We start from the raw sequence: 16,591 nt of genomic DNA, 5'->3' as shown, positions 1-16,591 counted from the left end.
ATATCATCAAAGGGCCTCAAGTTTTTTTAAAGTACATTTGATTAAAAAGCTGCTGCAAAATTTAGTCATCAAAACAGCTGTGCTGAAATTTTGTTAAGAAAATGCACTTTGTCATCTGCACAGGAAGTCATTATATAATGGTGAAAATATGCAATGACAAAGTACCAAGCGGTTGTGTGGTTCCCAACTCAGGGTCTGGCACACTGTCATGTTTGCATCAACATGCACCCTCACATCCACTGAGTGAGTGTACCAACCTTTCTTTGCACAGGAACTACCATTACACAGGTTTGTTAAAGACACAATTAACATTGTCCTGTGAATGTCTAAAATTACCATTGAGATTACTTAGAAAAAGAATGTTCTGAAGTTAGTGATCTAAGAAAAGAACAAAATTTCCACTAAAATTATGCTTGCAATACTTAGGAGTGGTCAAACAAATCTTAATTTACTATTTAGGAAACTCAGTCAATTTAAACACTGCCAAGAAAGGACAGGAAACCTGATTTCATCTTTCCTATACCTTCATCACAGTCCATTGACTGAGTTTGGGCAGTAAAATCACGAGTGATCACTCTGTCACTATATGGTGAGAACTCTTTTTCACTATATGGAAATATTTTTGAGGAAAAGTTAGTTCCAATGACAACTTAGTCCCTCCCTCCTTGCTTCCTCTTCATCTCTGTGCAGAACTCTGCAACAGAATAAAACAGTAGCTGCATTGCACTGATTCCCAGGTTATTACCCTTTCATTGTATCGACTTGTCAGGTTTGGGCATAGCTGGCAGATGGAGACCACCCCATACTAAGATGCCATTTCAAAATTGTTGTGAGGATTATCAGCTCTGCACACGACGATGTCCATCGCCTCCCTCAACTGAACAGCCTCTGTGTTGGGATACACAGATGAGCCTCTGACTTCTCAAAGTCACGCTTTGTCATCAGGCACACTAATAATCCCAGAAGAAGTGATTTTATCCCCTCCAGAAAGCTGCCCAATAGCTCAAGTTAGGGTACAAAATCTTCAAAATCATATCTTGTGACATTGGTCTTTAACATTGCTAAAGTCCAATTTTTAATAGCTATTTAAACCTTGAATCTATAATTTTTGAAAAAATTTAGATATTAATTATATACTTTATATAAAATGTATGTGCATAATATATAAAGAAGTCTATAATCTTTTAATATATACATGTACACATGTGTGCATGTACACATACATATATGTACATGCCATGTGTGTGTGCAGGAGTGTTCCACTGAGTTTTGATTGTTGGCAAAAAAGGTTAAAAACATAAATCAGCTGAAGTAATTTAAAAATGAAGATGAGAAAAGGTGTGAGTCAATGTTCGTTAATACAATATTGCAGAGGTATTTCCTGCCAAATGTTTAACTGATGTAATTTGGACAAAGTTTTCTCCATTAGTCCCTCCTTACTTTTGTTTCTCAGTAAAAACTGATAAAAAATGAACAGAGACAAATAGCGGGGTCCAACTCTAGAACGAAGCAGATCCAACCCCACCTTAACCACTGACCAGCTCTAGACCTCCGGCAAGGGCCTGCTTTCCCTCCACGTCTAGTGAGGGGAATGATGAATGATGATCGTCTTGCGGGGCTATTGTGAGGATTAATGATAGGAACGTGAAGTCCAAGCTTCTGGTGCATAAGATACTCCCTTCAGAAAGAGCGAAAGTTTCACTTAAAGCAAATCTGGTGTTTTTCCTGGATTTAGGGAAAATTGAGAATAACGGGGATATTTTCCTCGTAGTTATGCTGAAATGTATATCTACTAGGTCACCTAGTACATCACATAAATATATAAATCAATAAAGCTTTCAAAAATACATCGTTTGGGTCTGGAGCAAAGGAAATGACAATTTTTCTTGCTGAATGGTCTTTCACTCAATGTTAGGGTTGATCACTTAATCTCGGAAAATCCAGAAAATTCAACAGCTAAAGCTCTCACCTACACCCTAATTCCGTTCACTGGGGTCTGTATGGCTCTTTGTGTTCCTCCGCAATCCGCTCCACCTGCACCTTAATAGGTGGTCAAGTCAGAGCTGAGTCCCAAAACTTCACTTTGGAATGTTCTGGCCTTTTAGGCTCAAAAAGAAAGTGTTTAGATTTAATGGTTTTATGGCCCATCAAATCCTGTGTGGTAGCCTCTAATTGCATCCAGGGGCAGGAATTTCTTTTAAAAATCTTTTTTTTTTTCTTTTGACAGTTTAATAAGAATTTGCTAATACGCTGAGCATTCCTGGAACACGTCAGGTGGGCTGGATTTCTCTGTATTTGAGGTCCCAGCGCTCCCTCCTGTGGCGTTCGTCTGTATGGCAGGTTAGAAGCAACGGGACTAATGCCTGTTTATTTAATCCCGTTTTTTTTCTCTTTCTTTTTGCCTTTCCATATTTAAATGGAGCAAAAGAGCTAATGTAGCTCCTGAGATGGTGAAATACAACTTATTACAGCCACTGTACACAAAACCAGAGGGAATTCCATGATAATGTCCTAAAGCCTCAGTGAATAGTGAGCATTTATTAATTGGTTCTTTAAGAAGTCAGAGATGCTCTACTTGTCTTGCAAGATGGAAACTTAACCTAAAGACACCACCTCTCTTATATGCTACTAGCATTTATGTTTATTACTGCTATTTTCTTCAATATGTTAAATACTTGTAGAAATGATTTTGTAATCATCCCTGAAGTTTATATAAAAAATCAAAAACCAGCTTAGTTTCAAATGCGTGTGCCGTTATAAGTACAAGAATTTATATGATTGCTTAAATATAATGATTGTCAATTACCAAACTGTTGACTGGATCACTTAATGCAATAAATCTCTGAATCACGATACAGTGCACGCCAAACTGCAGTCCACTCAGTGCTTTCCAGCTGGCTTCCTTCTATCTTAACAGTTAAGACAGAAGGAAAATTCTTGTTAAATTTTTGTTTGTTTAAAATTCAAGCCCCTTTATTTATGTTTCTGAAATCTATACAAGACTCGTATTTTCTAATGAGTTTCGTATACTTTGGTTTTGTAGCATCCTTTCAAAACTAAAGGGATAAAACTATAAAAACAGAACACTTGCAGTTAATATTCCAAGACTATGGCATAGAGCTTGTCTTAGGGCTCTTGCTGCTATTAACACTGTTTGGAAGTAGCAGTAACTGACCAGGATATTATTGACAGCATTGTGTATGTGAACCATAACCATGAGCAAAGTATTCAACCTTTGCAAGCCGCAGTTTTCACATCCTCAGGAGTTGGAGAAACATCCTTACAGCCTTGGGCTCACACGTGTTTGGATGGTGCTCAGGGGTAGATGAGTTAATAAATTCAAATTGCCTGGCACACATCTATTGTTATCATTATTTTCCACAAGACTTTGAAGTATCTCTTTTAAAATTTATATAGCATTTATTAAACACCTATTTGTGTTTTCAGGGAGATCCAGTAATAAATGCCTATCTCCTTGTTCCCCTCTATTCCAGAAATGCAGCTATGAGAAAGGAAAATCAGGCACACAAGAGCTCTCTCCATGACCTGTGTTCTCCAGCGTGTAAGAGGCAGAAGATAGAGATGGGATTTCAAAAAACTAAGAAAGGTCAGTTCTCTACTTTGAATGTTCTTATAACCATGCACACTGAGCTTTGGTCACTTGGCACCCTTATATACAACCCAACAATTGTGTTGAGAGAAACAGGTTTTTATTAACAGGGTTCCAAACTTGGGGGTGCTGAGAGCACTCCTGCTCTGAGCCTTTCTCTTTCATGAGACCCAGAACTTCTCCTGCTCCCAAAAGGCTGCAAGCCAACACCATGCCCAGAAGTTCCCCATTTCCTTATCTGTCCTTAAGCCAGTCACACAAACAGACCTCCATCCTCTCTGGCATGTGCACTAGTGGGTTGCAGAGTCATCATCCTCTTGCAGCAAAACCATGTGCCATGTTACACTGGATCACAGTGTCCCATAGGCTGGAGCCCAGGAAGGCACATGTCCCAGTGTAGGACCCTGTCTCCAGGAGTGGACTTCCATCCTCTGCAGGGTCTAAGCTGCTGGTGGGCCCAGCATCTCCTGGTCCCACAAGTCTTCCCATCCATGCAGGGAGCAGGGCCAGAGGCCCAGAATGTCCAAATGCCAAAAGTCCAGAAAGAGAGCTTGCACCAAGCTCCAAAGCAAGAGAGAGATTTCTCCATACCAAGCACCGGTACCAGCAGCACAAGCAAGCGAGAGAGTGAGTGCCCTCAGAAGAGAGCCTTTCTGCCCTTTGCTTTTAAAAGGCCCTCCTGAAATCCCACATGTGCAGGAAGACAGTGGGAGTGCCGGCTTTTCTTATGGTGCATCAGTGTCTGCCATTTTTGTCAGTTCCCCAGTGTCTTTGACTGTCTTTCGGCAGCCATCTATAGTCAGGGCAAAAGATTCCCAGCCACACAGAGGTGCACATGCATCTGTCAGTCCAGAGTCAGGCATCTAGCCTCCCACAGCTCATGCAGGTGCTGTATAAGCTTCCCCCAACCCCTCCCACTCCCCCCTGCTCTGCTATGTCACTAGTGGCTCCACCAGCACAAGTTCTCACAGTCATATTTTCTTTGTGTACAGTTTGCCCCTGGCAGTAGCTTCCTTCCACAGCCCCTCCCTTCAGGAAGGCACAGGGCTGTGTTACCTGCCTTTGTTCTGCAATGTGCCGTGAGTACTGTGCCTTCTGGTCCTTTGGCACCTTTCTGCCCCTCCTGCATTTTTGCAGAATTGGGGGAGCTCCCCTGTTTTTCAGGGATCTCCCCTGTTTTCCGGGGACCTCTGCTCCACACTACTCCATTACAATCTCTCTTTATGTATTTGATAAAATTTTAAATGAGCACAAAACTAATACATACAGAATAAAAATTATAAAAATCATCTAGTCCTCTTGGGAACTTTCTGTTTTTGTTTTTTGAGTTTTCTCATTGTGAAGGGTTGTTTTGTTTTGATTTTAATCCTCTCCCAAGGATACAGTCATTGATTTTAAGGAGAGAGGGAGAGAGAGAAATAGCAATGTGAAAGAGGTGACATGAATCAGCTGCCTCCCACATGTGCCCTGACCAGGGATCGAACACACAACCTTTTTGGTATAGGAACAATACTCCAACTAACTCAGCCACCCAGCCAAGGCTCATTGTGGAGGTTTTTTTCCTTTGCTTTTGTCTTAGCAGCAGAACTTTTTCTTTAAAGAATTGTTCGTTTGAACTGCAACATACAACATAAGTGGAACCTAACTTCTCTGAGATCCTTGGGTACAACCCCAGGCTCCTTTGAACACAGTAAGCAGTTCACTTTATCAATGAGGAAACAAGGTAATCCTAGAGAGTGCAGAGGACCCATCACAAGAAGTGAAGCTAGTTAGTGGTGAATTTTCACATAAATCAGATGTCCCAGCCCAGCCAGACAGCCCAAGGGACAGTTGTAGCCCACAAAAGTATTTGCTTTGGCCCACACATTGTTGCCCCAATTTTGATTTATGTGCCAACATTTAAAAACTAGGAGATTGCACATAAAAGTCAAGATTTCTAGCTTCTCTTAAAATTGTGAAGATTGACAGCCCCACGTCCTCACTCCCTTGGGGCACCAGTTAGCCAGCAGCAAGCCAGGGCTGCCCCCTGTGGATGGAACATGGAATCTCAGGTTTGCTGGTCTCCAGCAGGGAGCTTGCATTGTTGTTTCCTGAACTTCCTTTCTCTTTGGGTATTTACATTACCAGCCTGGCCCTTAAGACCATTTTTTGAAGTTTAACAAACTTCATTTTCCTGCATAAAGTTTAACAAACAAAAATGTCTTTGGCAAAGTAAAAAAAGCCATTTTCACTCCCATGAAGTCATAAATGGAGTGTACTTTTCTAAAAGTGTTTTTCATGTGTAGGAAAGAAAGATACAGGGGACTCTGAACTCTGAGTGGAAAATAAAACTCTGAGGGAAAGCTTTTGGGAAGCTTTCCCTACCATTAATCTTATGTAACCCTCACAAGAACCCCTAAAGGTAAGAGTCTTATTCAGTTAGGGCTGCCACATATAGCAAATAAACATACAGGACACACAATTATAATGATTTGTTATTTATCTGAAATTCACATGTTCATTGCCACTTTGAAAATGAAAAACAAAAAAAGAGTCACTCCACTGGCCTCCCCACAACCACACAGCTCTGTTCCCAGTTCATACCACGCGGGCATGCCCGCAGTGGCAAGAAGAAAGGCCAGGAGCCCCTGAGTCAGTGCCCTGTGAAGATGAGATTGTGATACCATGGCAATGTCCAGACCTTTCTGGAAGCCCACTTTAATTATTCAGGCCAGACCATTTTCTGGGGATTTAAATAAACCCCACCAATACATACCAACCAGGCTGAAGGGAATACTTTCTCCAGAGAGAATTGCTCACTAACCCCAATCTCTTGAACTTGGCCCCAACTTCTTCTCGCTGGGGGCCAAGGCCCTAAAAACAGGAAACCTTAACGTGGGACCAGCTCATTAAGAGATTGGAGGAAAAAAAGTCCTCTAAACAACTTCCATAGATTTCACAATTTCCGCAAGGATCAGGCTTGCTTGAGAGGATTTCCATATTTTGAAACAATAAAGTAAATCAAATATCAGCTGCATAATGCCATGTCAATTTTTCTGAGTTTTGAGAAAAGAAAGTAATCTCTTCCTTAAATTTGCTTGGGGCTATATATAACCTTGAGGTAGCCTCCGCCTTGGTTTGCATCCTTCCTGAAGCCAACAAGGAGACAAATACATGAGCAAGTCTTTAATCTGGGAATCAGCACAAGGTAAATTGATGGGAAGGTAGTCGGCCAAGTAGGAGTTAGCGAGGAGGTAACTTCTGAGGGCAGTGGGGGCTCAGTCCCACTGGGAGCCCTGGGCAACAACATTAGAAATGTGTCGGTGATCCCGATCAAAGAGAAATGGGGCATTGCTAAAACTCCTGTGCATCATCAGCTGAGGGGTCCCTCCCACTCCCCCACTCCCAACCCACCCATCCTGATGTTTGTCATTCTGCTGCCAGAGAAAATAGCAGGCAAAAAGTTGCAGGTTCTGATACAAAAGGTAAGTAACAGGGGCTTATATCCCAGGCACCAAGGCACACACCCTTTCCTTCCAAGGCACCTATCCATCCCACAGCCAAAACATGCCAACCAAGGAGCACTCTTTGTGATGAGCTGATCGCCATTGGCTTTCAGGATTAGTCTCAATACTAAATAGACCATCAACCCAGAGGTGGTCACTGGAATATAGAAGAAAACTTAAGGATGTTTAAATCCTGCAGGGAGAGTTCTGCTACAAATCTACTACAACTCCAGAATGTAAACTGTGATGTCACTGCCCAGACAGACACCTGACCTGGAACAGATTCTCCAGGGCACTTTCATTGCCGATTGCTGTGTTCTCGTAGCACCCCACCTTGGTTCTGCCGGATCCACCTGATCCAGGGTCTGTCAAGTATCTCACTCTCCTGGGGGACCTGCTTGGCAGGCTCTTCAGGTGATAAAATAATTACTTTTAGGAGATTGTAACTGACAGATAAATGGGCTTCCCCTCACGACATTTGATGGGCTATTTCTGGAAATTCAAGGCTAAGAGCCCAGAGTAGAGAGCCAGGCAGCCTGGTCTGAATCTCAGGCCAGGGTTGTTATATGTGACTCTGGGCAAGCTGCTTATCTGCTGTGTAAAATGGGCTTCATCATAACACTACTTCTTCGGGCTGTTCAAAGGATTCAGCGTTTTAATACTTGTATTTAGAATAGTGCCTGGAACGTGCTACTTACTTTATAAGTGTTTGATAAAGAAATGTAAAGGAATAATACAATAGGTATTTAATAGTGCCTCATGGTCAGGGCCAGGAGGAAATAATGTTAGGTAAAATAGTCTAACCCAGGCTATCGTATTGTACTTTTGAGGTAAGCTTTCTTCTCATTTTTCTTTCCACCTGACCAACAGTAAGGAGCATAGACCTTGGACCCACTGGAAGGGAGGTGGAGAGTAAGTCCTGTCATTTCCTAGCTAGAAAATCCCGCTTTCTCTAGGACTCTAGCTCTTTGCCCACACAATGGGCACAGAGACCCCTGTCACATATTAAATAAAGTAATACATATACAAGTGATTTGCAGGCTCTAGGGTGTTTTACAAAGCGAGTCCTGCTGACTGCCTTCTTTTACTTCCTCTGTTTCTTTTTCATTCTCTTCATGGTCCTGTCTCCATTTTGCTTACCTCTTATACATTCAGTTTTCATTGTTTTCTTCTTACAAAATAATTTCAAGGAAATTTTATAAGTATAGACCAAAAATAGGAAGAATATAAAGTCAGGAATAATCCATCAGTCGTCATATATAAACAGTCGTGAAGACTAGTCTGCTTCTTAATCTTTAAAAATAAATGCATTTTAGCATCTTCCTATTCTTTGTAACTGCTTTTAGAAATTTCTCATATTTTCACTTCACAACACTATACTCTGTCTACAATATGATTTTTAAATCATTTATCCCATTTTTAATGCACCCTCTTTTTTGCAACCTACTTCCAGTTATGGGACATTTGTATGTTCTTTTCCCAAATTCCCTCCTATTAAAAATAACAGAGTTATGAAGGTCCTTGGAGAAATGTCTTTCCTCAAAATCATTACTATTTCCTTGGAATTCTTAGAAGAGAATTCACATCATCACAGAGAATTCACATTCTTAAAACGTTGAGCCCTGGCTGGCGTAGCTCAGTGGATTGAGCGTGGGATGGGACCCAAAGTGTCCCAGGTTCGATTCCCAGCCAGGGTACATTCCTGGGTTGCAGGCCATAACCCCCAGCAACCACACATTGATGTTTCCCTCTCTCTCTCTCTCTCTCTCTCTCTCTATCTCCCTCCCTTCCCTCCCTAAAAATAAATAAATAAAATCTTAAAAAAAACAAACATTGATACACAGTGCCAAATTTTCTAGAATGATGATTTCACTGTATCCTCTTGTCAACAGTATTTAAAAAATACACATTTTCCTTCTAACCTCATCAAACTGTATTTTTTATCGACTGATTTTAGAGAGAGAGGAAATGAAAGAGAGAAAGGGAGACATCTATTTGTGGTTCCAGTTATTTGTGCATTCGTTGGTTGTTTCTTGTGTGTGCCCTGACCAGGGATTAAACCCACAACCTTGGTGAATTGGGACAACACTCTAACCAACTGAGCTACCCAGCCAGGGTCAGATTGCATGATCTTAAAATAATAATTTGATGTTCAGAAAATATACTATGATCATAATTTAATTTATTTATTTGTGAAATTGAACAATCTTTATGTTTATTGGCCATTTTATCGCCCCATTTATGAATTTCCTATTTATGCCTCTTTAGTTACATCTTTTCATCAATTTTGTGGTATATGCTATTCTATTTTACAAATATAAGGGCTCTCTCCACAAAAAGGACATGAATGAACCCTTTGCAGTGTCTTATTTTTTTATTTTTTATAAGTTGGTCATTTGTTGTCATTTTTAAATAAAAATTTTAGATCATGGAAGTTTCATGTTCTTATGTGGATTTATTTGCTTTGGTTTCAATGGTTGTTGTCTATGGCACGATTGGGAAGGCCTCTACTAAATAGATGTCCACCTAGTATCCCCCTTCCCTTTTTCTTCTCCCTTCCCGAATTTCAGGATCACCATAGACAAATGTCTGGGGCCTCAAGGCCGCTTGTCTGTGGGTGGTCCTAGAATTACAAAAAGCCCCAGGCTCTGACCCCAGTGCAGACTCACTGGCTTGAGCTGATACCCCTGGCAGAATTCTGTGGAAGACATTTCAAGAATGGAAATGAATCCACAAGATCCTTAATTCTCAGAACTAAAATGCTTTAAAATAGTATTCAGTTGCAGCTCTTTGGGCCTGAAGTACCTGCCCCGCTTAGATTCAAAGGAGTCAGATAGACTTCATTCCAAACTATGAATTTCTGAAGCAGAATGTAGGGAGATCAATCATTGTGCATAACTTCTCAATGTTCACAGTTTCTGGAGGACTGGGAAGTTAGTAAATTAGCCCTAATAAGAAATTTCTTTACTTCATCTTTGAATTTCTCATCCTTCCCTTCTCCTAAGGCAGCTGGAAATGCTCTATTGGGAATATAACCTATCAGTTAAAAAAAATCATGATCCAAAATCATGACAGGCTGCTGAATTTGTTTTTTCATTGTGAGAATCTCATGGGTTTGGGGGAAGCAGGAAGGGCTTTGAAATAAGGTAGCCATGGGGTTAAATCCCATGTGCACCACTACCTAGCTGTATGACCCCAGGTGAGTCAATTTCTCAGGCCTCCCTTTTCTAAGATGTTGATATTAATACTCACAATCCAACTAAAAGTTATTGAGCCACTACTGTGTGCCAGACACTGTTTCAAGCACTTCATATTGTATGTGCAACCAGAGGAGGTTTGTACTGTTTTTACCCTCATTCAATACCTGATAAAACCAGAGCCACACTGTTCGAAAACAGAGTTGCAGAATGGGCAAGGCCAGGCCTTTGGATGGCGTAGCCAAAGGGCTTAATTCCACTGGCTGTGAAAACATCCAGGGAAGTGTCTGTACCGTGCACACAGGGAAGGGAGTCACTACACGTTAGTCCTCTTCTGTCCCTTTGGGTAAGAACCTTCTTCCTACCTCGCACTGTTGCAAGCTCCCCATCCAGGTGAGCCATGCACTGCATGGCCGTAGCCCCAGCGCATATTGGCATACTGACTCTCTGGCCTAAAACAGAAGTCGACAGGTCTACTTCAGCAACGTTCCGGAGCATCCGTGGGTAGAGCTTCCATCTAGAGTTTAAAGGGGGAAAAAGTTTTAGAATTTCAAAAGCATAATTAGAGTTTTGACGTTACATTTTAGTTAAAAAGAGAAAATTTTCTTCTATTTTTCCCACCAAGCAAACTACTTTACAGAGCTAAAGGAAAAGGGACAATTTGAATGTTTGTCAAGATAGTTAGCAATAAGATAATAATGAATTTATCAAGCCATTATTCAAAGTGAGGTATATTTAACATATAGTAGAGTTCACCCATTTGAGTGTAAAGTTTTCTGAGCTTTGACAAATGCATACAGTCCTATACCTGCTAAAACAATCAAGATCTAGAACAGTTTACTGTCCTGAAAAGTGTCTCCATCAGCCTTTGTAGTGAAGCTCTCCCCTGACACCTCCCCTAATAACCATCAATCTGTGGGGGCAGGGAGTTGTGCCTATAGTTTTGTTGTGCAAGACTGTCATGTAAATGGAATCATACAGTATGTAGGCATGGAAGCCTGGTTTCTTTGACTAAGCATAATGCATTTGAGATTCATCCATGTTGCTACAAGCATCAGTAGATTGTTCCCTTTGGTTGCTGAAGAGTATTCAGTGGTAATAAGGTAGCAGAGGTTATTTACCCATTCCCCTGATAAGAGACATTTAGGAGGTTTCCAATTTGGTACAACTACAAATAAAGTCACATTTCACTTAGAACATTCCCTCAGGTTTTTGTGTGTGAACGTAGAGTGTTCGTTTCACTTCCTCCAAACCATTTGAAGATGGCATACAGAGGAACTGCCTCAGGCAGTTCCTTTTAAAATTATAATGTTTTCTTTTTTCAAAATCCTTAAGCTGAATTCTGTATGCACTGAAGTGTAATAATAAGGGAAGACAATTTTTTTCAATGTAAAATTGAGTCTTTTCTTCAAAAATGTTATTTGGCAAAGATTGGAGTTTTTCACTTAAAAAAATTTCGACAACTAAACATTATCTTAAACGCCTTTTCCTGCAATTGTTTTGGGTTACAGTAAAAATACCAAAACCAAAAACCAAAACTTCACTAGCAAAATTTACAGGAGAGCTAGTTCTCTTTCCTCTCAGCAAAATTTGTACCTCCTGTTTGTTGGGAATAATTTTGCTCCTCGTTCGTAACTGATGTGAGCAGAAGAAAATGCAGCCCTGTTCTAATGAGCATTGAGACAATAAACCTTGAGGACACACACATACATACCTATCCAGCACTTAGTTTTCATTACCTAGCTTTAACTCTGTTTCCAGGATATCAAGGTTTTTAGTTAATGTAGTGAAATGTGATTTGGTAATGGAGTAACCAAAATAAATAGAACCTCCAAAGTCTTAAGTGAAGCCTACTTCCTGTAGCGGAAGCAGAAATTCTGCCTTCACGTTGCTTTGAGCAATAGCTAACAGTCTGTAATCTAACCCTTCCTCACATAATGAAGTAAAAACATTCAGCCGCTGAGAAGCGTAATAAAGAAGTTTTACTGTGTGATTTCTTTGCAATTCCTTTGAACATCATTATTTTCCAGCACACCGCATGCTCGGCTGCTGGAAGTCTTTTCTTCTCCCCTGACCCTAACTGCCTGATTCTTTTATCTCCATTTTGAAGGGGGCGAGGCAGAAGCCTTAAGGAGAGTTTTTATTACCAATCACTGCTAAGTGTATTATTAGAATGAAAGAAAAAGATTTTAATAGCAGCCATTGAAGTACAGGTCTTGGGAGACATTAATATTTACTTAGGGCTAAGGAAACAATGGGAGCTTTTATGAAAAACACACACAGAACTGCAGGGTATCAGCTGTATGCATATGTGTGTAAGTCCGTGTGGCAGAGGGACATTTTTAAATGTCCAATTCCCACTTAACCCAAGGTTCAATTCCATCTCAGGCTGTAGCTTTACACTTGTCCACACGGTGGCGCAGTCACTTTAACTGTGTGGTCCAGCTTTCCTACACATCTTGTTTTGTTCAGAGGATGACATTAGAGAGACTTATCAGCGAATGCACAAAATGCAATTCCTAGACAAAATTAGACAAAAAGCAATAGAGTGGGAAAATGTATGTTCTCTAAAAAGCCCTCCACATTTTGATATTTTCCAAAGAGCAATTACAACTAACTGTCAGATATTTTCAGTAACTTTCTAAGCCCCACCCAACTCCATCCCCAATTTAAGTGATTTTTTTACCCCAAATCGTACATAAAATAGGAGTTGACTATAACTGTGGACTGTGCTCTTCTGAGACCTCCACTTTGGGAAAAGGATATGAAGATGGACAAAACAACTGAACAAATTGAATAATAAACCATTTTCTGAGGATTGAAAAAAGATACCTGAGTAAAGGAAGTAGGGTAAAGATGGGAATCCTTTAACAGGACTTTTGACCCATACTTTACGTCTAACAAAGGGCTCAAATTTTATTTATCAAAAAATCAGGTGACATACACACTCCCCAAAGGGGCTACTCTGTTGAAGGAAGGTATTCACTCATCATCAGCTGTTTATGCTGTGTGCTGTTACTGAATCCCACCAACTGAACACAGTGAACTAATGTCTTATAAATCCTGTGAGGTGATCACATTGCATTCTAATTTTTCCTCACTATTTTACACTAAGCATTTAAAACATAAAATATATGTATATAAAATATACCACAATGTTTATAATCTTATTGTTTACCATTCATTTTTCAATGGTTTCTTCAGCCCCTTGAACCTCCTGAAATGGTGCATGATTTTGTGTGTGTGTGTGTGTGTGTGTGTGTGTATACACTTGTCTGGATGAAGAAACCCTGGCTGTGGGGTGGGGGGTCAGGGAGCAGTGGAAGGGAGGGGATGAAAGCACAGAGGGAAAAAGGAGAAGGAAAAAATAGTTGGGATCTGAAATCCCTTTCCATATGAATCCTCAAAAATAAGAGACAATTAGTTGCTTTTCATAATGCAAGAGCAAAAAGCAACATACTTACCCATTTTGCAAACTAGCTAGATGATTCTGTGACATTTACACCTTATGAAAAGGATGCTGAAAATGCCACTGGTAAGTTTATATTGCTTCTCATATATTAAAGAGAGAGAATGATATCACTTTTACCATCTGTTATTTAGAAGTGTCAATAAGCGATGCAGCAGGACTGAGACTAGCTTCCTTTTCTAACATCACGAAACTTCCAAATGCCCAAATTGTAGAATCATTTTCTACCAATGACAGTTCCACAATAAGCCACAAAATATGTGAAAACCATGCTTGAGAAGGATACATTGAGTTAATATATAAGAGAATCAAATTAGTTTTATTTATTTGATTTATTGACTTTTAGAGAGAGAGAGAGAAACATGGATTTGTTGTTTCACCTGTTAGTCAACTCCTACATGTGCCCTGACCGGAGATCGAACCCACAACCTCGGTGCATGAGGACAATGCTCCAACCAGGTGAGCTGCCTGGCCATGGCAAATAACTGTTCTATTTGGAATTGACTCCAATCAGGTCAGACCAAATAAGATGTAGCAAGCTGACATTTGCTCTATTCTTGTCAAGTTTGCAATAGAATACTCTGTTCTTCTGGGTGGTTCTGTCTATTTAACTTTATTTGTCCTTTTATTGAGGGGGACACAATCATATTGGAGTTCCAAGTGTTACCCAGAAATGTCTCCAAGCAACTGCTGGGTCACATAAGTGGCTCATGTCCCCACAACTCCAAATTGTGGTTGTCAGAGCTAAGTGCAGAGAGACAAAAGCTGTCACTGTGCATGACCTTCTGTTGTACTTGTCAGAGGGAGAGGTACATAAATTGCATAAATGTCTTTAAAATGCCCTGTCATTGTGTCACAACAGGCTATTTGAGGTCTGGGTGTCTTGTAGTCTTTGTTTAAATCAGAATGAGAGATTTCAGATCAATTCCCTTCATCCCATCACCCCAAGGCCACACTAATCCTGGCACAAAATCTACTCTTAGTTCCACGTGATCAGCTCATCACAGGGTGAAGGACGAAGGGTCGCCCAGCAAGTTACACAGAAAAGAGGCCTGAGATGCTAGATAGGCAATGGTCCTGGATGTTTGTTGTAATAAAAATCTCCTCAAGAATTTTAAGCCCCTCCTCTACTCTTAGCCAACTTTTCCCTTCCTGTGGCTATTCCAGTACCTTTTCAGCTCACTTGGTTTCCAAGGAACATCTGAGACAAAGTCAAGGCTAAAAGGGGTTTGGGAGAGGCCCCAAACTTCACCCCGTTCTCGAGCTGCTACACTGATTTTCAGGGGATCTCTGCTGCTTGCCGATGAACACCTTGGTTAGCATGGTTTCGTTTCTCCTAATTCACCCATGGAGAGCAATTTTGAGGGATTTTGCTGTAAACTAAAGAAGAAATCAAGAAGGAAGGCAGATTCTTTTCCCTGGATAATTTCTGCCTTTTCCCCTTTAATTTATCACCATCTCTGAGCACCCACGACACTCATTGGCTTCACTAAAGGCTGTAATGTAAGTGGCTGAGCCTGAAAGACTCCAGTGGAGTAGGGCTCTTCTCGCCTACTTGAGCAAATAAACCATTTTTATAACTGTTGGGAGATAAAATACTCTTTTAAAGTTATTTTGCTTCTTGTTTTTATTACAAGCAAAAACACATAAACCATGATGCCCACGATCTTACGCTTTGAAATATGAAAGTCAGGGGAAGACTGGCTTGGGAAGAGAGATGAAACTCTTTGCAGGAGAGAGAAAACAGCAAAGTTGAAAGATGAATGCTACAGAGACAAATTGAGGTCTAAAGTGAAAGTTTAGATGACAGTAATCAAAATGAATGACAAGGGGAAAAGCCAGCAGGATGGAAACATTTGAGGCAACAGTCTATTCTGGCTCAACCAGGAATATGCTTATTTTGCATTTAATGTTGTCTTGCATGAAATGCTCCTTCCTACACCATGAACACACTTTCACTGCCACACTCAGAGACAAAGGAAATGGGGTTGTCAGAATTCACCACTATTTTCACACACAGTTAAATTAGTTAATTCACGTAATTTCAAGTGAGGAACCTTAGGGTTGGCTTTTTCAGTCAGTTGTTCAATATAAAATACTTTATATATAATACTTGAAATACTTTAAAATAATCTAAAGCCCAAGATGTCTCACAACCCCAAGAATTTTCTCCTCTCCGCTAAGCATATATCTAGACAAATGACTCTACATCATCAACATTGAAAATAGGAGAACTTATTTTGGTAGAATGTTTTTATGTAATTTTAACACATGCCTTAAAAAGAAATAAGATTTCCTACCTGGAAAATGCTGCAATATTATCAGCCAAGGTTTCTTGATCATTTGCCCCAGACCTGTAATAGTCATATACAGACTTTGGAAGTACTGATTTAGCATGTTGTTCATAATCACTGATGCAAACTAGCCGGGTGGACATGTTCACAGGTTATTGCAACCCCAGTTTGTTTTTATTTGTTTCCTGTGTTGCCTTCTACATCTTGATAACTCTGTATTTGTCAATTATTAATAGACTTTTTCCAAAGTTCAGATTTAGTTCTCTGGTTAGCAAACATATGCTTAGACTTTGAAATTTCATTTGCAGCTATCGGCCAAAAGAAGAGCAACACCTAAGCCATCAGAACTGGCGCTGGGGAGGCTATGATGTCTGTCACATTTCAAAGGCAGAGCACTGAGCTGAAATTAACGACATAGAGAAGTACTTGCATGAATGCTCTCTTGGCTCAGTTCTGCATGAGGCTGCGTGAGGCTGTATGCCTCCACACAGCGTGTGCCTTCGCTTCCTACTTGGTACCCAGAATGGACTGCCCCT

At 40.4% G+C, this 16,591-nt stretch overlaps 1 protein-coding gene across 1 annotated transcript in view; it reads right to left on the bottom strand.

Annotated features, from left to right (window-relative positions):
- The window catches only part of HAO1 (hydroxyacid oxidase 1), a 54,561-nt gene extending 38,315 nt beyond the window's left edge, over positions 1–16,246 (bottom strand). The window contains exons 1-2 of the mRNA XM_028524442.2: positions 16,062–16,246; positions 10,658–10,809 (exon numbers count right to left, since the gene is read on the bottom strand). Coding sequence (XP_028380243.1) covers positions 10,658–10,809; positions 16,062–16,198 — 289 coding nt within the window. The 5' untranslated portion in view covers positions 16,199–16,246. The remainder of the gene's footprint in view (positions 1–10,657; positions 10,810–16,061) is intronic.
- Positions 16,247–16,591: the final 345 nt, after the last annotated feature.

Source organism: Phyllostomus discolor, chromosome 9 (assembly GCF_004126475.2).
Source record: "Phyllostomus discolor isolate MPI-MPIP mPhyDis1 chromosome 9, mPhyDis1.pri.v3, whole genome shotgun sequence".
Lineage (NCBI taxonomy): Eukaryota > Metazoa > Chordata > Mammalia > Chiroptera > Phyllostomidae > Phyllostomus > Phyllostomus discolor.
This window is presented reverse-complemented; position numbering and strand designations above follow the sequence as displayed.